Genomic DNA, 18,453 nt, shown 5'->3' with positions numbered 1-18,453 from the left:
AAACAAAGAGAGTCCTGAGTCAGCAGCAGCAGAGCAGTTTTTCTCCCCAGGCAACTGGGCAGGGCTATCCCACTCGCTTTCTCTCTCTCCCTCCTCCTCATCCTGCATGCTCCCTCCCACCCTTTCTCTCTCCCTCCTCCTCCTCCTGCATGCTCCCTCCCACCCTTTCAAGATCATTACTCACTATTTCTTGCTCCGCGCTCTCATTCTTAAGCCTAATTTATACTCTGTTGCACAGCGGTGTCGCTCGCCGAAAATAACTTATTTTCAAGCTAACAGTGCATCACGCCTCTTTATTTTTGGTGAGCGACACTGTTGTGCGACCAAGTATGAATTAGGCTTCACCCGCTGTTGTTAACTTACTGCATATTAGGGCTTGCTAAATAGTAAATGCTTCTCCCCCTCTATACACTCATTAAAGCTTCTCTGCCTCCCCTATTTTCTCTTGTTTTCATTTGAATCTTTTTTTTTACTCTTTTTTTTCTTTCTTTTACACATCTGGGTGAGTGTTTCTGAACAAGCGGGCACATTCTGCTTTTTAATAGCCTCCACCCCACAGCCAGTGAAAACAGCCATCAAATGTGTGCCCCCTCTCTATAGTACAAATATTAACAGCATAGCCTGACAGGCAGGTACGTTGAGGCCAAGCCCAGTGTCTGTCAGTGAGACTGTGTGGGATGATGTACAGTATGTGTGTGCATGAGCACTCTCATTCGTACACACATGCTCGCGCGCGCACACACACACACACACACACACACACACACACACACACACACACACACACACACACACACACACACACACACACACAAACATACTATAACTAAATTACTCCACTATCTACACACTTGCAGTCTTTGTCCATATACACTCTTTGTACACCACAGTCCTTCTTCTACATCATTGACCCCACTTTTGTAATGTGTGTGTGTGTGTGTGTGTGTGTGTGTGTGTGTGTTTATGTGTGTGCCCGTGGACGTGAAGCAGGTTAGAATAAGAGGCACTTGTTGACACAATATGACTTTTACATCTCTCCAGAGTTTGCCTAAAGGCTTGCTATGTTGGAAATGGAGGGGAGAAGGAAAAAGAGCTGAGAGAAGAGAAGGGGAGAGGTGGGGGTGGAGAAGCGTAGCATGGAACTGTCCAATAGATCCTGTAAAGTTGGCCCGTGGAGTGAGGCTGGGAGGATTGGTCTGTCCATAAAAGACAGCGGTTTCTCATTCCCTCAAGTCTCTTTCTCCCTCTCCCTTCTCGACTCATTCCCTCTACCTCATTTCTTTACGCACACACACACCCCATACCCCTCCCCCCATGTCTCTCTCTCCCCAGCTGGAGCGAGTGTGTGACAGTGAGACGGTGCCCTGACAGCCCCTCTGGCAGAGTCGTCACTCCCCGTCCCGCAGCACTAAATCACTACCTCCACTCACTAGACAAACATGTCACACTCAAAGAGGGAAGATGGAGGTGGGAGGAGACGCCGTAAGGAGTGAGGGTGATATGGGGCGAAGAGGGTTAGGGAGGGACAAAAAGTATTTCAGCAGCCCGGAGGAGGCCCAACAGTGTGGAACTTTTGCTCAACCTGTTGTGTGACCCAGGGTTCACGAGATTTTGACTGGATACTCTTATCGGGTACCAGCTGGGCACAGAGCTGCATAGAGGCTGTGGAACGGAGGTGGAGTACCATGATGGCATGAGAGGCTGCTCCCACTGGGTGCCTCCCCCCCCCCACTCTAGCTTCATGAGAGGCTGCTCCCACTGGGTGCCTCCCCCCCACCATGAGGGCATGATAGGCTGCTCCCCACTGGGTCTCTCCCCCCCTCCCTCTAGCTTCATGAGAGGCTGCTCCCTACTGGGTGTCTCCCCCCCTCCCTCTAGCTTCATGAGAGGCTGCTCCCACTGGGTGTCTCCCCCCCTCCCTCTAGCTTCATGAGAGGCTGCTCCCACTGGGTGTCTCCCCCCCTCCCTCTAGCTTCATGAGAGGCTGCTCCCACTGGGTGCCCCCCCCCCCCCCCTCTAGCTTCATGAGAGGCTGCTCCCACTGGGTGTCTCCCCCCCTCCCTCTAGCTTCATGAGAGGCTGCTCCCACTGGGTGTCTCCCCCCCTCCCTCTAGCTTCATGAGAGGCTGCTCCCACTGGGTGTCTCCCCCCTCCCTCTAGCTTCATGAGAGGCTGCTCCCACTGGGTGTCTCCCCCCCTCCCTCTAGCTTCATGAGAGGCTGCTCCCACTGGGTGTCTCCCCCCCTCCCTCTAGCTTCATGAGAGGCTGCTCCCTACTGGGTGTCTCCCCCCTCCCTCTAGCTTCATGAGAGGCTGCTCCCCACTGGGTGCCCCCTCCCCCCTCCCTCTAGCTTTATGAGAGGCTGCTCCCCACTGGGGATCTTCAACACAAGATGTAAGCTAACCCAGGTAATGTTGGCCTAATGCACCACTCTGTCTAAGTGTAAATAAAGTTAAAAAGATTAGCCTGATGAGTGTCATTGAGTGATGACTGATGAGTGTTTGAAACAGCCTTGGATCAAGACGGTCGACTCATCAGGCTAATCTTTTTTTATATCATCCTCTCCTTGTTGATATTTATATATTATGCCAATATGCCATTTAGGTTGAAATCATGATATATCTTTATGTTGTGATAATAAGCAGCAGTAGCCTCAGTCATGAACTACATGTCTTCCGTTCCGTGTGCAACACACTGCCGCCGCCCACCACCACCACCACCACATGCGGTGTTGGATGAAATAAAGTCAATGATAGCTATCGGTGCCTGTGATACGAACGGGTAACGGGGCGGGTAACGGGTCCATTTTTTGACGTGCGGGTCGGATCTGGTTTTGAGTTTTATATAAATCACGGGTAACGGGCGGGTAGCAGAACTGATGATTGACGGGCGGGGCGGGTGCGGGTATCGAAAATGGGACCCGTGCAGGACTCTGGTTGGGGGTGAGGGTGTGTGTGTGTGTGTGTGTGCGTAGTATATTTATGCAGACATACTGTATATAGACAGCTGTTAGCAGTTCAATGTACGGCATCAGACTGTGGAAGGGATATTTCACTTTCAAACATGTTTGAGGTCATTTTACTCAGGCAGTTGTGGGCACACTAGACACTTTTTAAGTTACTTGATTCAGTATTTACTGTAGATATTTGGTATTCATTTTTTCAGACAACTCATTGAGTTGCAAATTGCAATGAGTTGCATTGGTGTGGTCTACCTTAAAAACCGTTTTGTCCCAACCCGACCCTTTGGTGTGGTTTGGGATTTAGGCTTATCTTGACCACGTACCCTATTTTCAGCATAAGGGGCTGGTGGTGGTGTGTGTGTGTGTGTGTGGGGGGGGGGGGGGTCTGGCAAGAGAACCCATTGCTAATGCTAACTCACTTCCGGGATTTAGAATGACAAGCTCTAACACTACAGTCCAATATTATACCATATATTATGTCTATGTCCAAAAATCCTCAGTGTTGGATCCATACACTCTCAAGAGTTAAATGAACACTGAGGATTTTACTGTGTTGCGCGCCACCACACAGGCCTAGCCAAATAACCAAACTGTGCGTGTGTGCGTGCGCGTGCATGCGCGTGTGTGCGTGCGCATGGTTGGTGCTAATAGAATTCTGCTGGCCAGCTCACAGCTGTGTCCTGCTGATGAGTCCCAGGAGGCCCCAGCATGTGTCTATGGTTACTGTGTTGAGGCTCCAGCATGAAACCATGTGTAGATCATTACTCTCTCTCCCGACTCACTCGCTCTCTGTCTCTCTCGACTCTCTCTCTCTCGACTCTTGCTCTCACTCTCTCTCACTGTCTGTCTCTTGCTTGTCTCATTCTCTCTGTTTTTCCTCTCCATGCCAAAGCGCTAACTTGTGCCACTCCACACACGCCCCAGGCTCAAGCTCTGTATCTATCTAAACCAGCCAAGTGGGTATTACAGCGCAGAGATTTGCAGCGCTCCTTTCCCCCGGCTCCCATGTTGTTGAACCGACAATCCGACATTTAACTAAGACGTTGTGTGATATTGCAGAGATAAGGAGAAGAAGTGCTTTATTGCAGACAGAACATAGTCAAAACTCAACATAATATATACTTGATGCATTTTGAGCTGAAAGGGTATAGTTAGGCAGTAAGTTTTCACACCAGGTTATTGTGTGCTATACTATATGCGATACACCCTGGTTTATATGGGTGCATACACCCTGGTTTATATGGGTGCATACACCCTGGATTATATGGGTGCATACACCCTGGATTATATGGGTGCATACACCCTGGTTTATATGGGTGCATACACCCTGGTTTATATGGGTGCATACACCCTGGATTATATGGGTGCATACACCCTGGATTATATGGGTGCATACACCCTGGTTTATATGGGTGCATACACCCTGGTTTATATGGGTGCATACACCCTGGTTTATATGGGTGCATACACCCTGGTTTATATGGGTGCATAGTGCATACTGCATACACACATACACATACACACACACACACACACACACACACACACACACACACTCCTTTTCTAACATCAGAACAAAGTCAAAATGGAGCATGGTGTAAGGCAGCACTTGTGGAACTATATGGTTCACTCTAGTTTATTTTCCACATATTTTCTTCTCTATCAACTTGCCCGATGCATTGAAGGTTAAAGGTTAGAGGTGGAGTTTGCAGGATACAACTCGGATGACAGCCTTGATTAGTGGATTGTAGTTACTTTTGGACTGGAACCTTGTGTCCGTCTAATCAACATCTCCCAGCTTGTGGTGCAGGTGGGAGGCGGCAGGGGGCTGTAAGGTGAGCATGCATGACATGTGTAGATACAATTTACATTAAGCAAATCCTATTCCAGTGCGACTTACATTAAGCAAGAAATAGTCGAGGTAATACCATACATCAAATGCATAGAAATAGTAAATAAACCAAGATATCAATGTATGTTATGTACATTGAAACTATACACACTATGCGATGTATATGCCTGGATGCCTGTACTATGCAGCTCTAACGTAGTGACTCAGGCAGATGGAGAATACGTTGTGTGTATGCGTGTGGATCTCAGTGTGATTAAGGAAGCTCAGACTATGCGGTGCCAGGGGACGTTTCAAAGCAACTCTTTTATGGTCCTGAGTCCTCCTTCTGTTTGATAGCGTGTAATTTAATGCAGTGGGTTAGGCTATATTATAAAGAGCAGCACATTAGCTGCACATCAGTTTGCTCCCAAACAGCGCCTTGACATTTTACCTCTACTCTCCCCTGAAAAAACGATTTCTTGATTTATTTTTTGACTTTTTTTGTGTGCACTTGTGCACTTGCACACATGTGCACAAACTCCACCACACAGACCAGCTCACTCACAGAGACGAATCATAGAATAAATGTAGTTTGTTGGGAACACAGAATTGCCTCTTATTGCTCACAAGTCAGTAATCACAATATGTCAATAATAGGGAGGTGTTATGCTTTAACCTTAAGAACGTGTACGCTTATACAAATAATCTAATGTGTTGCCCATAATAACAATGTGTATGTGTGTAAGCACATAACACCGCCTCCCCATTATTGTCCACTGTTGTATAAGGCACCATATTCCTGCAAGCAACAGTAAATTAATGCAAACATGTCAGCAACCTCTTCAAGGTAAGTGGAGGAAGTGGGTCTTGTCATTATATAGCTCAAGATAAATTGTCCATCCTATGGAAAACTGAATTCATACAGCAGATCCCATTAGTAGTTTAAATTATATATAAAAAACATTGTTTGGCACGCCATGTATTGGAAACCAAACCAGAGAACTGCCACTGTAGGTGTAGTGATGGCCAACCGTTAACTGGTAAGAAATTGGTAATTAATGGTTATTAAAACTGCAAAAAAGAAGAAAAGAAAAGCCCCTGCTCCCATTCACTGCTAAAATAAAACCGTCCATATTTCTAATGGAAATCTATTTGTTGAATTATTATTCGTCCTCCTTGCATTGGTATGTTTAATGTGTTGTAAATAGCGTGTTTTATTATGATTGATTTCAACACATTTCCTTAGCAGTTAATTAACATAGCTTATTAGAAGTAGATAGATAGATAGATAGATACTGTAGATAGATGTAGATAGATAGATGGATAGATAGATACTTTATTGATTAAAATATAGCACAAAGGGGGGGGCACGGGTTAAAAAGAAAGACAAATATATTTAAAAACTATATTATGAACAAGCATTAAAAATGATTTAAAATGTGTCACTAGATATTGCACTTAGACCCATAACTAACTAAAAACTAAAAGCTAGCAAGAGCAAGCCAATAGTCCAGTTTCTAAGCCTAGCGGCTGGCCGTGGAGTTAAAGAGCCTGATTGCTGTTGGTGCAAAAGTGCTCTTGAATAGTTTGTTCTTACATGTCACAGAACGAAACAGGTTCTTGCGACCACTTTTCTGGTCTGCCAAGATTTTGTGGAGAGGATGACTCACATTGTCCATTATGGCCTACATCTTATTTTGTGTGCATCTCTCCACAACAGACTCCAGTGAGTCAGGCCTCTCGCCCAGTACTGAGCCAGCCTTCTTCACAAGTTTGTTTAGCCGCTTGGCATCCTTGTCCATCACACTGCCTCCCCAGCAGACTGCAGCGTAGAACAGTACACGTGCCACTGCTGACTGGTAGAACATGTACAGCATTCTGCTGCACACCTCAAAGGATCTGAGCCTCCTCAGAAAGAAGAGCCTGCTCTTTGTCTTCTTATAGACAGCGTCCGAGTTCAGAGCTGTACTTGTTCGATGGCTGTCCCTTAGACATCATCAGGCTGGAGAGGAGCAGGCTTGTTCCTCCTCTAGTCCACCACCATCTCCTTAGTCTTGGAGGTGTTTAGGAGGAGGCAGTTCCTGTCGCTCCATTCCCTGAAGGCCTTTGTCAGGTCCCTATATTCCTCCGCCTGCCCATCCTTGACACACGCCACGATGGCTGTGTCGTCAGAGTATTTCTGGATGAAGCAGGACTCAGAGATGTACTTGAAGTCCGACGTGTACAAATTGAACAGAAAAGGCGCCAGGACAGTCCCCTGTGGGGCCCCTGTGTTGCTCAGCAGTGTCCCAGAGACGCAGTTCCCCAGCCTGACATACTGTGGTCGTCCTGTCAGGTAGTCGGTAATCGAGGTAACAAAGGAGGGATCCACCCCCATCCCATGGAGTTTATCTCTGAGTATGGGGGGGTTGGTGGGGGGTTGGTTATGCATCATACCCCCTTCTTCCCACTAGACTAAAATAGTTGCACATAGTGTAATGAGACACTGGAAGACTGGAGGTAGAGATGCAGTTTACACTATAGATATATAGCGCCCCTCAAAAAGTGAGGACAAAAAAGTGAAGGCGCCAAAAGTGATTGTCCGGAATGTGATGATGGATGATAAGAGTGCCCCTCACTTCACACGAGTGTGATTTTTATTTTGTTGATTGTCATGTGTACCATATCAACATTACATTTAAATATCACACCACATCAAAATAAAATGATTTCCAACTGATTTTGATTTTCAATTCATAATTATTTATTTTCTTCTTTTGAAATATTTTCTTTCACATCGACAATAACTGACATACAGTATCTCCCAGACTCCTTCCCTGGTCAGAGTTCAAAGTTAGAAGGAATTTAGAATTATTTGCAGGATGTAATTTGCGTAGAGATGTGATGGCACTTAAATATTGTATTTAAAACTCATTCATCGCCACTATGGGGTGCCAAAAAGTCCCTGAGCGCCAGTTTCTATAATTTTTTTAATTTAATTTTAATAAAAAAAAAATTGTAAAAAACGCCCAACGTTATACACGTCTTAAAAAGACGATAAAGACGTCGTTGGCGCTACAGGAGTTGCTAAAAAAATAGGTCAATTGAGTCGTTGGCAGACATTGAGTTTTAAAAAGAAAAATCCTCTATCTAAACAATGCAAATGTGCCAATGATTTCCCTCCCCTGAGCTAGACCGTGTCCTCATACAGGCTTATTGGTATTCAGTAAATCTCTTTTTTTTGATGCTCGCACATTTATGCGTAGTATACATTACAATGCAGTGTGTGTCTTCACTTCAGTACGCGAAGGGATTTACACGCTGTACCTACTTGCCAGGTCCTGCCCTACACAGGACATGCATGCTAACTGAAGCCAGCTGGCTATAGCAGAAAGCATGTCAGCTAGCCGCTCAGATTTATGTTAGCCCAGGGCTAGGTCCTAATGTTAGCACAGTGCTAAGCCAACAGAGATCAGATTTATGTTAGCCCAGGGCTAGGTCCTAATGTTAGCACAGTGCTAAGCCAACAGATTTATGTTAGCCTAGGGCTAGGTCCTAATGTTAGCACAGTGCTAAGCCAACAGAGGTCGTGACCCTTCTTTAAATATGATGCGAAGCTTGCAAAATACTTATAGCCTCAGGCATAAGGTGATCCAGTGGTCTTGTGTGGACCGACCGATATGGTTTCAATTTTCTGGAATATAAATCATGATTTATATATTTATTTAATAAACAGATTGTTTTATATTGTATTATATTATGTTTGGGATTTTTTCCCCCATAAGCTTTTCTTCTCAAGCGTAACCTTGGCTCCTTCGCAAAACACTAGCTGCATTTAGTACCTTAGTTGTACAAAGTTTGACCACTGTGCACTTTCAAAGCACTTTCCTGACAAATGAACACATCTTACAGTCATTTACTGCACACTGCCTCGTTCTTTTTGTTTTTGTTTTGAGTAAATCCTTCATTTGGAGGCAGTAAGTAGCACCTACAGACGGAGATTTGGTTGAGCATAAAGAGGGCTGATATGATGTGGTACGGTCTGGAAGTCCTAGAAGTCATGCCACCCTGCTGATTAGCATGTCGTTGAGTTGCATCTGGGATGGAGGGAGCGGAGCGTGGTAAGGGCAGACATATTTAATGCCTGTGAAGTAATGGGGCTGAATCAGCAGATAGCTCCACTGGGAGCCATTAGCTCTAACATGTGTCATTAACCCTTTCCTTGGCCCAAGGCCCCTCGAGCCTGGGCCCCAGCAGAAAACCCAAGCCCTGCCTCAGGTGGGGAGTACACAGAAATGGGGGAAGGCCAAGGGGTTGGGGTGGGGGGGGTGCAGGGCAGGGAGACCAATCTATTATTTACAGATACTGGCACACACATACTCCTTTCTTTTCTCAGTTTATCCTCGCTCTCTTTCTAACATTTTTCCTGCTAGCTTCTTGCTCTACCCGTGTCTCCACCCCTTTTTTCCCCTATAGCTCTTTGTGTCCCTGGCAACTCTCTCTCTCTCTCTCTCTCTCTCTCTCTCTCTCTCTCTCTCTCTCAATAGTGCTGATGTTGTTTCAATCAGTGTTTCATATTCCAAGGCAACTCTTTGTGTGTAACTTTTTACTAAATGGAACACTGGGTTAACAATTCGAGTTAACTGTGGGCTGTGGAGGAGATATTTCAAACACACAACAATAGGTTACGTCTACACAGAAGGGCAGGTACAGCTCAAGACATTGAGCGAGTTGTGCTGGTAGAGTAACAAGTTTGGGTGGAGAATTTTGTTCTTTTTTTCGAGAGGAAGGAGGAGGGTGGTTTAGCGCTTCCTTGGCTTTGAGCTAACTTTTAGCAGGCCTTTCTGCACTGGCTGGCTGCTGCAGGGCAACAATAGGGAGAAGCGGCAGGCCCACAACACCTGCCAGTCCTAATGGTAAACATGTGTCTAGAAATACAGAATGAGAGAGGAGGGAGGGAGGGAAAGGGCAAGTACATTCCCTTAAGAGGCTCTAGTTAGTAGATTTCACTGGCTACAGTGTGTGCGTGCACGACGGTGCGCACGTGTGTGGTGCAACACAGTCCGTGCTCCTGTGTGTGTGCGCGCCTGTCGCCAACCGCTGCGTGTCTCCAGCGAGGATCTGCTGAACATCGCTTAAAGACCTAAAGTTGAAACAAAGAAGTCCTGACGATAAAAACATCCAGCCAATCAAAGAGCTGTGTCCGCAAATGTGATGCTGTGTGATAGTAGCCTATAACAAAGCCTCATTCAGTGGTAGTGGTGTGTGTGTGTGTGTGTGTGTGTGTGTGTGTGTGTGTGTGTGTGTGTGTGTGTGTGTGTGTGTCTCATGGTGAGACGCACGCCACATGGTTCATGCCTGTTTCTTGTTGCATTGGAGTGATTGTAGCCTCTCAAAATGTCAGTTCACTGCCACGTCCTTGACACACCTGTGTTTTATGTGTGTACATGCAAGCATATGCATAGGGACATACTGTACATAAATGTGTGTATGATTCTATTTGGAGTACCGTTCCTGGGTTTTTGGTTGCCTTGCCCATGCATGCGTGCTGTGTCGTGTATGAGCTCATTGTGAGTTTGAGGGGTCTCCCCGCTCTCCCCCATGCAGAGGTCAGCTGAGAGCTGCACGTCATGTCTGTCACCTTCCCTCTGGCCACAAAGCTGCCCATTATGGACAGACAAGGTTCAGTGACCAGAGAGAGTGGGCTCCAGACAGACTGAGGGCCCAGACCCCCTTCTCCTCCTCCTCCTCCTCCTCCTTCTCCTCATGGCTTCCTTGCCTCTCCCCATGGCTTCTGACCCTCATGTCTTTCACTATCATTCTGTAGATGAGTCGTTGGGTGGGAAAATGCTAATTGTGATGTTTTTTTTTAATGGTGCTAGCCACTCCTATATGCAGCAATGTGGGTGTGTATGTATGTCTGTCTCTGTGTCTGTCTCTATATCTGTATGTCTAAGCACGGAAATACAGTTTTTTCACCACCAAGTGTCACTGTTAACAACCTAACACACACACACACACACACACACACACACACACACACACACAGTGTAGAGTAAAAGTACAGTACAGCACCACTCAGGTCACACAGGTGTGATTTTTCCTCCTATATACAGCTTTTGTCCACCCATGAAAGGAGAAATTAGGTTTATTATGTTTGCCAAATATCACGTAAATCGTGTCCCCACGTCTCATATTTGCCATTGACAATGAAAGGAGAAATTAGGTCAAATGTCCGCCAAATTTGACATAAATTTGTGGCAACACAAAGCACCCCTCACTTCACAGGGGTGTGCACTAGCCCCTCCTATATACAGGTTTAATGTTTGTCTTTAGTTCAATGGAGGGAAAATGTACGTCATAACTTGCCATATTGTCTCTTTATTGTTAATGACGTTTAATGTTTGTGTTGGCACCGTTTGTTTTACATCACCTAATCAACATGAGTTAGACTTTAATATATTAGCGCCGCTCACTTCACATGCGTGTGATTTTTTAAATTCTTGTCCTCCCACTGTAGTGTGTGCATGTGCAGTTGTGCACATCTTGTCACCGGAGCGGACCGGGGTTTTCTTTTATCAAATATCAATTTTATCAATATCATATGTCGGTACACATGATCTTTATGTAATCAAGACGGATCTGTCATGTATAATGTATGCCAGCCATTTATCGAAAACACGACATGCATTCACCTTTGACCTTTGAACCTTTGAACATTACTAAGCATAATGAATATACTGTTACGTGTTATATCTTTAACATTGGCCTGTAGATACCACCAGGAGACACATTATTGCAGTGGTAGGATGCTCCTATCCTGGTGGAGACCTGTGTTTTCTAGTTACAGTCTGCTACACCTCTCTCTCTCTCACAGCTCTCTCTGTCTACCTCTCTCTCTCTCTCTCCTCCTCCCCACTCTTCTTCACTCTTCTATTGAGCGTGTTCCTCCAGCAGAGTTCAGAGCATTTGGGTCGGTGGCCTCATCCCCTTTTTCGGCTCTAATAGATCCAGTCAGCCTGATTTACCTCTTCACTGCCCGGCCTCTCCATGACTCCTCATATCCTCCTCTTCTCCTCTTCACTGCCCGGCCTCTCCATGACTCCTCATATCCTCCTCTTCTCCTCTTCACTGCCCGGCCTCTCCATGACTCCTCATATCCTCCTCTTCTCCTCTTCACTGCCCGGCCTCTCCATGACTCCTCATATCCTCCTCTTCTCCTCTTCACTGCCCGGCCTCTCCGTGACTCCTCATATCCTCCTCTTCTCCTCTTCACTGCCCGGCCTCTCCATGACTCCTCATATCCTCCTCTTCTCCTCTTCACTGCCCGGCCTCTCCATGACTCCTCATATCCTCCTCTTCACTGCCCGGCCTCTCCATGACTCCTCATATCCTCCTCTTCTCCTCTTCACTGCCCGGCCTCTCCATGACTCCTCATATCCTCCTCTTCTCCTCTTCACTGCCCGGCCTCTCCATGACTCCTCATATCCTCCTCTTCTCCTCTTCACTGCCCGGCCTCTCCATGACTCCTCATATCCTCCTCTTCTCCTCTTCACTGCCCGGCCTCTCCATGACTCCTCATATCCTCCTCTTCTCCTCTTCACTGCCCGGCCTCTCCATGACTCCTCATATCCTCCTCTTCTCCTCTTCACTGCCCGGCCTCTCCATGACTCCTCATATCCTCCTCTTCTCCTCTTCACTGCCCGGCCTCTCCATGACTCCTCATATCCTCCTCTTCTCCTCTTCACTGCCCGGCCTCTCCATGACTCCTCATATCCTCCTCTTCTCCTCTTCACTGCCCGGCCTCTCCATGACTCCTCATATCCTCCTCTTCTCCTCTTCACTGCCCGGCCTCTCCATGACTCCTCATATCCTCCTCTTCTCCTCTTCACTGCCCGGCCTCTCCATGACTCCTCATATCCTCCTCTTCTCCTCTTCACTGCCCGGCCTCTCCATGACTCCTCATATCCTCCTCTTCTCCTCTTCACTGCCCGGCCTCTCCATGACTCCTCATATCCTCCTCTTCTCCTCTTCACTGCCCGGCCTCTCCATGACTCCTCATATCCTCCTCTTCTCCTCTTCACTGCCCGGCCTCTCCATGACTCCTCATATCCTCCTCTTCTCCTCTTCACTGCCCGGCCTCTCCATGACTCCTCATATCCTCCTCTTCACTGCCCGGCCTCTCCATGACTCCTCATATCCTCCTCTTCTCCTCTTCACTGCCCGGCCTCTCCATGACTCCTCATATCCTCCTCTTCTCCTCTTCACTGCCCGGCCTCTCCATGACTCCTCATATCCTCCTCTTCTCCTCTTCACTGCCCGGCCTCTCCATGACTCCTCATATCCTCCTCTTCTCCTCTTCACTGCCCGGCCTCTCCATGACTCCTCATATCCTCCTCTTCTCCTCTTCACTGCCCGGCCTCTCCATGACTCCTCATATCCTCCTCTTCTCCTCTTCACTGCCCGGCCTCTCCATGACTCCTCATATCCTCCTCTTCTCCTCTTCACTGCCCGGCCTCTCCATGACTCCTCATATCCTCCTCTTCTCCTCTTCACTGCCCGGCCTCTCCATGACTCCTCATATCCTCCTCTTCTCCTCTTCACTGCCCGGCCTCTCCATGACTCCTCATATCCTCCTCTTCTCCTCTTCACTGCCCGGCCTCTCCATGACTCCTCATATCCTCCTCTTCTCTCCTTCCTCCATCTATCGCTTTTCACCCCTCATAACCCGGTCAAACTCCCCCACTCACCAATTTTCTACCATACAACATACAATAGTGTACGGTCCATTATTTAAAAAAAGTAGTGAACATGTTGCTGAGCGACGCGGTTGTGCTTCAAAGTGTGAATGAAGCTTTCCCCCTTTCACCTTACTTTAGTCCACCCCTCCGTTCTTCCTAGTTAATGCTACATGTCGTCTCCCAGTCAGCAGGTCTTAAATTCCTACAGGCCGTTTTCTTTTCTCCTTCCAGTGTATATCTCTCAGAGGCAGAGCCTCACAATCACGGCCAAGTTCTTTTCGGGCGGCCCGCTGCTGGAACATCTAAATCCGACACCTGTGGGGAGAGAAAACGGGACGTGAAAGACGTGAATAGAGCGAGTAGAGAGGAGGAGGAGGAGAGTGAGTGATACGGTGATGTGTTTTGGCTGAACGTTGTTCTGGAAAAGGTTTCTGGTCGTGGTCCTCTCCTGGCCGAGCTGGGCCTCCTCAGGGGGGCTATAGGACTCCCCCTAGTGTCCCATACTCACTCACTATCTGACGACTCTGACAAGCCAGAGGATTTTCACCTCTTTTACACACACAAAGACACACACGCACACACACACACACACACAATCCACTGTTTTTTCAATTGTTACATTCTCAGAGTTAAATTAACACCAAGGAGTTTAATACATTACACACCTTCCTTTAAAACATTTCCCCTGTTTCTTTATACACAATAACATATTGTTTTATTTTCTCTCAGTCAAACAAAACAAAACTTTATGTACCTCACTCTCTTCGCTTCGCTCACACACACACACACACACACACACACACACACACACACACACACACACACACACACTCTCCCTCATTGACTTTTTCCTCTCTCTTGGTCTCTCTCTCTTTGAGTCTGTCACACACACGCGCACAAGCACAACACACACACAGACACACACACAATGCTACTCGCTGGCCGGCTGCAGAAGGAGTCAAATGGCCCCAATGTGTTAAAAGCATTAGGTAAGCACAAATCCAAAAGTGCTTCTCAGGCCGATATCATATGTCCTGCTTCATTACAGTCTGCTGTATACATTCAGCTGCATCTCTGACCTAACCCCCCAAACCCCCTCGCTTCCACCATCCATCCTTCTCTGGCCCATCCCTCTCTCTCTCTCTCTCTCTCTCTCTGCCCCTGGAGAGCTTTAAAACAGAGCAGACTGGCTTGGGATGTTTGCTGAAGAATAGATGGGGCTCGCTCTCTCATTATTGTAAGCGCTGGCATGGGCCGCGGATGGTGGTGGAGCCTGTCCAAGCACAGCACGGCACAGCACAGACCCCCTGAAGTTTGTTGGAGAGTGTGTGCGCGTGCGTGTGTGCGTGCACGTGTGTACATTTGTCTTTGCACACACAAGTCTATGCACAGGCATGTTTGCATGCACAGGCATGTTTGCATGCACACACAGGCGCAGGATAATTTATAGAATTTATGGGTGAGGACAGTTGGTGCAGCAGAGGAAGGGGTAAGGGGTCGGGTGGGTACAAGAAATGAAAGACAAATGCCACCTTTGATATAATCTTAACAAGCAATGTCTTGTCCGTGTTGGTTTCATGGCGCTATTTTGTATATATTTTTCACCTGTGGCTATTTTGGGTCCTGATATGCTATTAACTGCAGAGGGAGGGTGCTGACCAAGACCAGCTGAGAGCCGAAGGAGAACAGGAGAAAATAGTGAGAGAGACAGATCAAACACGTGGTGGGCCCGTAACCTGTATCCTGCCGACTGAAGCTTCCAGGCCTTGTCAAAGCCAATGAGAGGAAATAACGGCACACCTCACATCCCACAGCGGCGTGTGTGTGTGTGTGTGTGTGTGTGTGTGTGTGTGTGTGTGTGTGTGTGTGTGTGTGTGCGTGTGCGTGTGCGTGTGTGCGTGCAAAGTATAAAACACTGAGGTCTTTTCTCCAGGCTCCACCACAGCACTTGGCCCTGCTGAGCCACACTTGTCTCTCTGTTACAGGCAGGCAGGCAGCAGCACTGGACTGTGCTTTTCCCCCTTCATAAGCAGTTTACTGTGTGTGTGTGTGTGTGTGTGTGTGTGTGTGTGTGTGTGTGTTATGTCTACCTATGTGTATGTTTGAGTGTGTGTGTGAGATCATAGCCAACGAGGCCGCTGCCAGCCACCTGCACCTGAGGCAGCAGCAGGGTCAGAGAGGACAGGAAGGGTGGTGGTGGTCTTGGTGGTAGAGCGGATGGAAGACGATCAACACAGGTCATGAAGTGAGGGAATGGAGGATTATGCCGGCTCGCACACACACTGCACGACTTTGAAAGTTGTCAGATTGCTGTGCAGTTTGCACATTACACACGTCTCTGTCTTGTAAATCAGGTGTCTTAAGTTGTGCTTTCCAGACTACATGACAGATGAAATATACTGTTGTATATTTGCTTGTTGTCTTTCATTGTCTTTTACTTTTTAAGGGACCAAGAAGTCCCGAAGAGACTTTGGTCACTTATTGTTTTTGACTTTATGTTCTTCTCCTCCTCTTTCCGCCAAAAATAGCAGTTCTGGCTGAACCGTGCAGTCGGGTTTCTGGTAGAGGGCCATGCCAAACGGTGACATTGCGAAGCCCATGACCATTGGCCAAAGGGTGGCGCTATAGCACTCAATTGAAAATGCAAACTTTGAACGTGCATAGCATCATGAACCGTTTGACCGTTGGCAATGACACTTTTATACACATATGTGTCTCCTCATGCCGAACAACTTTCGTGCTCTGACTTTTAGAACACCCGCCATTTTGAATTATTTGAAAAACTATTCATTTCCTCACAGGATCTTTGATCAAAATGCATGAAAACTTCTACACATGAACTTTGGACCTACAAAAAATACAAAAAAGTCGTAGTACATTTTTTTAAGTACATTTTTCGAGAGATTTTCCACTACTTTGAGCTGTTTAAAAACGCTTATACCATTATCTGAAATCCCAGTTGAAGAGAAGTTTGAATGTGAAAACATTGACAGCAAAACACACTATAGTAATAGACATCCCCAAACCATAATTGTCATCAAAAACACTAAATTCTTTTCCTGTTTATAATAAGACAACTGATTGTGTCTGAATAGCACAGTCGGTTGAGCTCATGCCTTTGGACCACAAGGTTGTTGGTTCAAATACGGGCACTGCCAACTCAGCATATGAGTCTTCCAGAACCTTGCACAATTACATTGTCTTCTTTTTCTCAAGTTCAGACTTCCATTTCTATGGTTTATTCTATGGTTTTTGTGTGTATTGTTCTTATTGCTTATTGCCATCTTTCTTGGTCCTGCCTTATCGCTGCTTGCAGCTATATTTTAAAGATTTATTTTTGACATTTTCATGTATTCGGAATAGGTGCAAGTTGAGAATGCATTCCCCAGCGGTTATTAGCCTCAGTCCTAGCCTTACTCATCTGCCAAGAGAAAAGCCTGGTCACAATCTAAGGCAAAGAGTGTATTGGCGGAAGTGTCAGGCCGGAACATCCGTGAGATGTATTTACCCCGGATACGATATTTTTTCATTTACGGAGAATGTAAACTGATTTGTAAAGCGTCAATGTAATTTCCTTGAGCAAAATTCCACAATTTACACCCAAATAAAATGATACACTCTACAGCGTAGGTCTTGCCCAGTGTGACCGGTTATGCAATAGAGGGTATGCGAGTGACATCATCATACTCGGAAGTTATGCGGGAATACCTACTGAGTGTCAAAAAACGACATACATCCAAACAGAAAAGTCCTATATGATTGCATTAAACAACGTTAATAAAGTCACTTTGCCACTCGATTTCCCATTCACTTTATGCATGCGCATACCCTCTATACCCGCTGTACTCATTACTTGTTGAACCTGTCCGTTTGTGTGTCCCTTTTATGCCCATATATGGTATCGGTCTGTCTGTATGCCTGTGTCACTTTCATGGTATTCATGGTAACAAAAGGTGCACAGCACACCGGTCCTTGTGAGGTGCCAGCCAACGGGAAAAGTACTAAGGATGAAAAAAAAATTAGCCGCACACTCGTAGCTGCCAATGGCAAATGTTTTACACAGAGAAGACCAACGTTTCAGACAGACTAAGGTTGATTTATATGTCATAAGATGAGAAATGACACATTTTCAACTAACACCCACACACACAATTTTTTTCTCTCTTCTTTTGCAAAAAAAGGAAGGTCCTGTTAATCAGTCTTTAACTCAGGTTTGGAGGCTCGTATGTAAAACCTCCCACCCACCCTCTCTCTCTCCCTCCCTTGCTGCTTGTTGTAAGAGATGAGGATAGCAGAGTGTATGTTTACGAGCGAGAGTGCTGGACTTGGCAGAGGCTTGACGCTCCTTCAGTGTCTCACAGTTCATCACAGCTCACTGACTGACTGACTGGGCCCCTGTCCCTCTAGGACAATTTACAGTAACATTACACACACACACACACACACACACACACGTCTCCTCATCCTCAACCCTATTGTCCACTTTCAACTTACTCATCATTTCTCTGTCCCTGACTGCTCCCAAGGTAATTGTTTATGATTGCTGATAAATGTCCTCAGCCATTAACTAGATTGCTCTCTCCCCCCCACCTCCACCCCACCCATCTATCTGTCTCCCTCTCTCTTGTCTTTCCCCCCTCTGCTCTCCAGTGGTCCTATGCGTTGGAGAAGCCCAACACGGGCAGTGTGTTCAGCCTGGCCTGGTCTGCAGATGGTACCCAGCTGTCTGGGGCCTGTGGTAACGGGCACGTCATCTTTGCCCATGTGGTGGAGCAGTGCTGGGAGTGGATGAGCTTTATAATCACCCTCACCAAGCGGAGGACCATGCAGGTACAGAGAGAGAGAGCAATGATAAGAGAATACTTCACTACTCTTGCAATCAAATGGGATTTTCTTTGCAATAAATTGAGTTTCACATTCACATTAGTATTTTACTCAC

At 46.7% G+C, this 18,453-nt stretch overlaps 1 protein-coding gene across 1 annotated transcript in view; it reads left to right on the top strand.

The window, feature by feature from the left end:
- Nucleotides 1-18,453, top strand: part of ift80 (intraflagellar transport 80 homolog (Chlamydomonas)) — a 53,588-nt gene that overhangs the window by 18,717 nt on the left and 16,418 nt on the right. The window contains exon 9 of the mRNA XM_080771959.1: nucleotides 18,165-18,344. Coding sequence (XP_080628085.1) covers nucleotides 18,165-18,344 — 180 coding nt within the window. The remainder of the gene's footprint in view (nucleotides 1-18,164; nucleotides 18,345-18,453) is intronic.

The sequence above is a fragment of the Protomyctophum bolini genome, assembly GCF_963924005.1.
Source record: "Protomyctophum bolini genome assembly, chromosome: 9".
NCBI classification, from domain to species: domain Eukaryota; kingdom Metazoa; phylum Chordata; class Actinopteri; order Myctophiformes; family Myctophidae; genus Protomyctophum; species Protomyctophum bolini.
The sequence above is the reverse complement of the archived record's forward strand: the minus strand, read 5'-3'. Positions and strand labels throughout refer to the sequence as shown.